Raw genomic sequence first — 4,954 nt, forward strand, 5'->3', positions numbered from 1 at the left:
CTCGTCCGGGGGCTGGGCGGCGGCGGAGCTCGCGTCACCTTTGTCTCTCCGGCAGGTCTCCGGGGGAGATGGCCTCTGCCCGCCGGAGGGGTTTCCCTCAGGCTTTGCAGCACGCGCGTCGCTCTGGAGGGCATCAACAAGCCCGTCCTAGACCGCATCATCCGGGTGGACCACGCCGGGGAGTACGGGGCGAATCGCATTTATGCGGGGCAAATGGCCGTCTTGGGTAGATCGAGTGCGGGACCGATTATCCGGGTTAGTGGAGCTAAAAGCGATCGCTGTGTTTCTGGTCAATTTGCACTTGATTAGCAATGGTCGAATGAAGGTGTAAGATCGTAGCTTTCATAGTCAGATAGCTGTCCATCTCTTTCGAAACACGTTTAAACGTGGGTTTATCAAGAGTGGTGGGATTACTTGGTAAGGGAGTTACCGACACTACAGTTGCTGTAGTACTGTCACAAAGACTCTTACCTTGCAAATGTTTTTATGTTGCCTTTTTATAACTATCCTTCCTGAACGTTTCCTCTTTGTGATGTGAATAGTGTTACCTCTGCAGTCAAAGTGTGAGTGGCCTGAGCTGGGTTGTTTTCCTCTGTGTTTATTAGTTTTATTGGAAGCGTTTACTTTTTCTGGTTTTATACTATACTGTGATCTGGTTCTTTTGCAGCAAATGTGGAATCAAGAAAAAGACCACCTGAAAAAGTTCGATGAACTAATGGTTGCATACAGAGTTCGACCTACTGTTTTATTGCCTTTTTGGAACGTAGCAGGTTTTGTTTTAGGTGAGTCTGTATTATTATTGTTGTTGTTTTGTGAAGTCTTCAAATGTGTAAATTATTTGTATTGCTTCAGATTTTATTGTTTGTATATGTTTGGTACCACAATCGCAGGGGCTGGAAGTGCTTTACTTGGAAAGAAAGGTGCAATGGCTTGCACAGTGGCAGTGGAAGAGAGTATATCGGATCACTACAATAGCCAGATCCGAACCCTTATGGAAGAAGATCCAGAAAAGTACAAAGAACTATTGCAGGTATTTAACTATGACTTAAAGAGTAGTTTTAACGTATTCATTGAATTATCTAGTGTGACTTTAGTCTTTTAAAATAATATGGTCATAGAATTTACAGTAGATCTCTCTTTGTTCTATCACTTAGAATGCTGAAGTCAACAGAAACTTTAAGTTTCTTTTAAGTAAAAGGATGTTTTTTCCTTCAGCAGCACTAGATTGATTAAGCACTGAAATTAAAATGTACGTTGGGTTAGCTTCAGCATGCTTTCAGTAATTCAGCATTTCCTTTTTGATTGGGAGAACTATGCTTTAATTTTGATTACCTTTAATTGAAAGGAAGGGTTTAGAGGGGAAACAAAAGGAGAAAATATGATTGCTTAGTAACTTTTTGCTTGTACTGGATATGATTATGTAGTTAGAATATTTCAGTTGGAAGGGACCTACAGCGATCATCTAGTCCAACTGCCTGACCAATTCAGGGCTGACCAAAAGTTAAAGCATGTTATTAAGGGCATTGTCCAAAGGCCTCTTAAACACTGAGAGGCTTGAGGCATCGGCCACCTCTCTAGGAAGCCTCTTCCAGTGTTTGACCACCCTCTCGGTAAATAAATGCTTCCTAATGTCAAGTCTAAACCTCCCCTGGCGCAGCTTTGAACCATTCCCACGCATCCTGTCACTGGATACCAGGGAGAAGAGACCAGCACCTCCCTCTCCACGTCCCCTCCTCAGGAAGCTGTAGAGAGCAATGAGGTCGCCCCTCAGCCTCCTTTTCTCCAAACTAGACAAGCCCAGAGTCCTCAGCCGCTCCTCATAGGACATGCCTTCCAGCCCTTTCACCAGCTTTGTTGCCCTCCTCTGGACGCGTTCAAGGACCTTCACATCCTTCTTAAATTGTGGGGCCCAGAACTGCACACAGCACTCGAGGTGAGGCCGCACCAGCGCTAAACGCAGCGGGATAATCGCCTCTTTTGACCAGCTGGTTATGCTGTGTTTGATGCACCCCAGGATGCGGTTTGCCCTCTTGGCTGCCAGGGCACACTGCTGACTCACATTGAGCCTGCTGTCAGCCAGCACCCCGTTCAAGTTCTAGTCCTGAATATTGTTCAGAGCATGTAAGGAGCCTAATGTTTGTTAGTTTGGCAAGAAAATTATTTCCCAAGTATTTTAGGCATTAAATTGGGACACATTCCTGTAGGGTGCTTGTGAGAGACTGACCTGTTTCCACATGCAGCGTATCGAGCTTGTTTGTGCTGTTTGGTGGGAGCCTGCTTTAGGGTCTGCGTGTTCATTTCCAATTTTGCTGACTATCAGTATGTTCAATTGTGCTTAGTTTAACATGTAGCCAAGCCTGGTTACTCCAAATGTGTCTTCTTGTTACGGAAGTAGTATCTGAAGTAACCCAGGTTTTGCTGACATGTACACAAGGGAAATACTACCCCCGAAAATAAGGACTATAAACAGAGGGCACAAAATAAAGAGAAAAAGCTAAGCAGCAAGGTTATTCACAGTGTCAATATGAGGAGGACTAGTGATGAAACCAAAAGTGATGCAAACCTCTTGGGTAGGGACGGTGCTTGGGTGTCTGTAAACTCTGAGCACTCTATTAAGCAATCCTAGTTATCAGCAGGCATCTCAAGAGAAAATTCTTTAAACCTTTTTGTTTCGGTTGAAAATTAGAAGAGAAAAATAGTGTCCTTCAGAGTATGCTAGAATGGACAAAAGCCCCGTTGGCTTACAGGGAAACACCCTTACTGATCATCTGGCAAGGTAGGGACCTTAATTTCATTATTTAAATTGTCAGAATAATTTGTATGTGTGAAACTAATTAGTGTTATGATTGACTCTGAGTGTAGGTTATAGGTTTTCTTGAAACAGTGAAAATTATAGTGATATATTAAACAGCAGCTTAAATTTTAAAGACTTTTTTTGAGAATATTAAAAGAACTTTAGGTTTGGGGAATGCTGTAAATAATTCCCTTCTTGCTGAATTGGAGATTCAGGTCTTTGAGAAGCTTCTGAGAGACCTGGACCTCAGATGGTGCGTGCAATGGTCAACAGCATATGGTTTTGTATGCTAGCTGCCTTGATTTCTCTGCAAAGTAGACTTACTAATTAACTGCTACTTTTAAAGATAATAAAGCAATTTCGGGATGATGAACGGGAGCACCATGACATTGGACTTGAGCATGATGCAGAAGCGGTAAGTACAATGTTAAGTAATTGGCACCGTTAGTGAGGATGTCGATGTGATTATTCTTACCTTCCTTATCCCGTCACTGTAATGTAGTTCTTTATCTAAGAAATAGAAAATAAGGTGCTTGATATTCTTTCCCAAAGATAAATATAAGAAAACACTGCATATTATAGCTTACACTTTTCTGGAACAGAATTTAATCTGTTGGAACTCATGTGAAGTGATAAAGTGATTGTGTTTTCCTGAGAGGTGTCCTCTGCACAGTTTTTAATTTTATTTTAAGTTTAGATTAAATATTTTTGAAGATAAGGCTAATAAGTGCTATCCATGCAGCTGGGAACTTGAGGCATCATCTTCGTAGACAAACACAACCGTGTTAGGAAGTGTGAAATACAAATTCTGTGCTCCCTTGAATGCTGTATGAGGAATGTGTGACTTCTCTCCTCTTTTTCTCTTGATTTACATTTGTGGAGAAATGGAAACATTCTGCAAAGTTGATAATTTTTGATTTTGTTTTCTCTAGCGTAGATTAGACTACAAATACAGGCGGTTTTTGGTGTTGGTTTTTTTGTTTGTGTTTTTGCTTTATTTTGTTCTTGGTGTTTTTTTTAGATAATGCTTACTATTCCTTACCACAATCTGGTTCAAACAAAACACTTCATTAGATGTATTTAATCTCTTATTCTCTGTCCTACAGGCACCAGCTTATTCAGTTTTGAAGACAGCTATACAACTTGGATGCAAAGCTGCAATATTTTTATCAGAAAGAATTTAGTGATATTTCCATAATGTTTGTGGCAATAAACTGTGACACAAGTGTATGGAAATTGCAAAAGACTATAGTTGTTTTATTCTGCCTTTTAAAATTTTCTTCACTAGGCATCTGATTCAGCCATCCTTTGTCATATTGAGTACCCGTTCAAAAAAGTATATTAAAGTCAGTTGAGCTAAATGTGGATAAAGATGGCAGAATTGGGTCCATATGAACTAAACCTCCTTATTCAGAGACTGTTCACAAGGTGGCAGCAAAATATGTATGTATATACATAATTTATATATATAAAGTGTGTGTACACACACACACACACACACACAAAAATGATAAATACATTCTCTGTTGCCTTCAAATTTATATGTACTTGAAAGAAGCTGGAGCTCATCAGCTCATTTTAAAATGGTTATTACTGACTAAGGATATTTAAGTTCTGTTTTCAGGGTAAATGAAGTACGAGTAAGTATTTCTTTTCAGTCTGTCTTGAATAAAGATTGGTATTATAAGACTTTCATTTGAAGACTTGTTTGTGTGGTTTGGGGTTTTTTTCAGGCTCAATTCTGAATTCTTTATTTTAAGTAGAATTTTTCTTCCTTTGGGGTTGTTGTTGTTGTTGTTGGGGGGGGGGGGGGGAATGGATCCCTGATACAAAGCAGGTGGAGAGAGCAACTTGGAGCACCTGTGGAATTGCACTTAATATTCTGTTAGAGCTTTCAAGTTTATCTTACTTTGCTTCTAGTCTTCAGTGGCTCTTGAATTTCTCAATGTTCACTCTTGCTTTCTCAATGTTCCAACAATTTCCCCATACTTTCCGTTGACAGCCTGGCATGGAGCAATAAAAATAAAAAAGACAAAGTTGTGCACGTCTGTTCTGTTAAACACTAATTGAGGATGATAAAAGTACAGCAATGGAATTAGTGTGTCTTAAACTGGTAGGGATGAAAGGGACTTCTTGCAAGATTGCATCTTTTGTTCTTTA

The 4,954-nt window shown here is 40.2% G+C and overlaps 1 protein-coding gene across 1 annotated transcript in view; it reads left to right on the top strand.

The window, feature by feature from the left end:
* Positions 1-4,286, top strand: part of COQ7 (coenzyme Q7, hydroxylase) — a 5,578-nt gene extending 1,292 nt beyond the window's left edge. Inside the window, exons 2-6 of the mRNA XM_009281686.1 lie at positions 56-255; positions 668-782; positions 891-1,030; positions 3,141-3,209; positions 3,901-4,286. Of these exons, the coding sequence (XP_009279961.1) occupies positions 56-255; positions 668-782; positions 891-1,030; positions 3,141-3,209; positions 3,901-3,978 (602 nt within the window). The 3' untranslated portion in view covers positions 3,979-4,286. The remainder of the gene's footprint in view (positions 1-55; positions 256-667; positions 783-890; positions 1,031-3,140; positions 3,210-3,900) is intronic.
* Positions 4,287-4,954: the final 668 nt, after the last annotated feature.

The sequence above is a fragment of the Aptenodytes forsteri genome, unplaced genomic scaffold (assembly GCF_000699145.1).
Source record: "Aptenodytes forsteri isolate BGI_AS27 unplaced genomic scaffold, ASM69914v1 Scaffold84, whole genome shotgun sequence".
NCBI lineage: Eukaryota > Metazoa > Chordata > Aves > Sphenisciformes > Spheniscidae > Aptenodytes > Aptenodytes forsteri.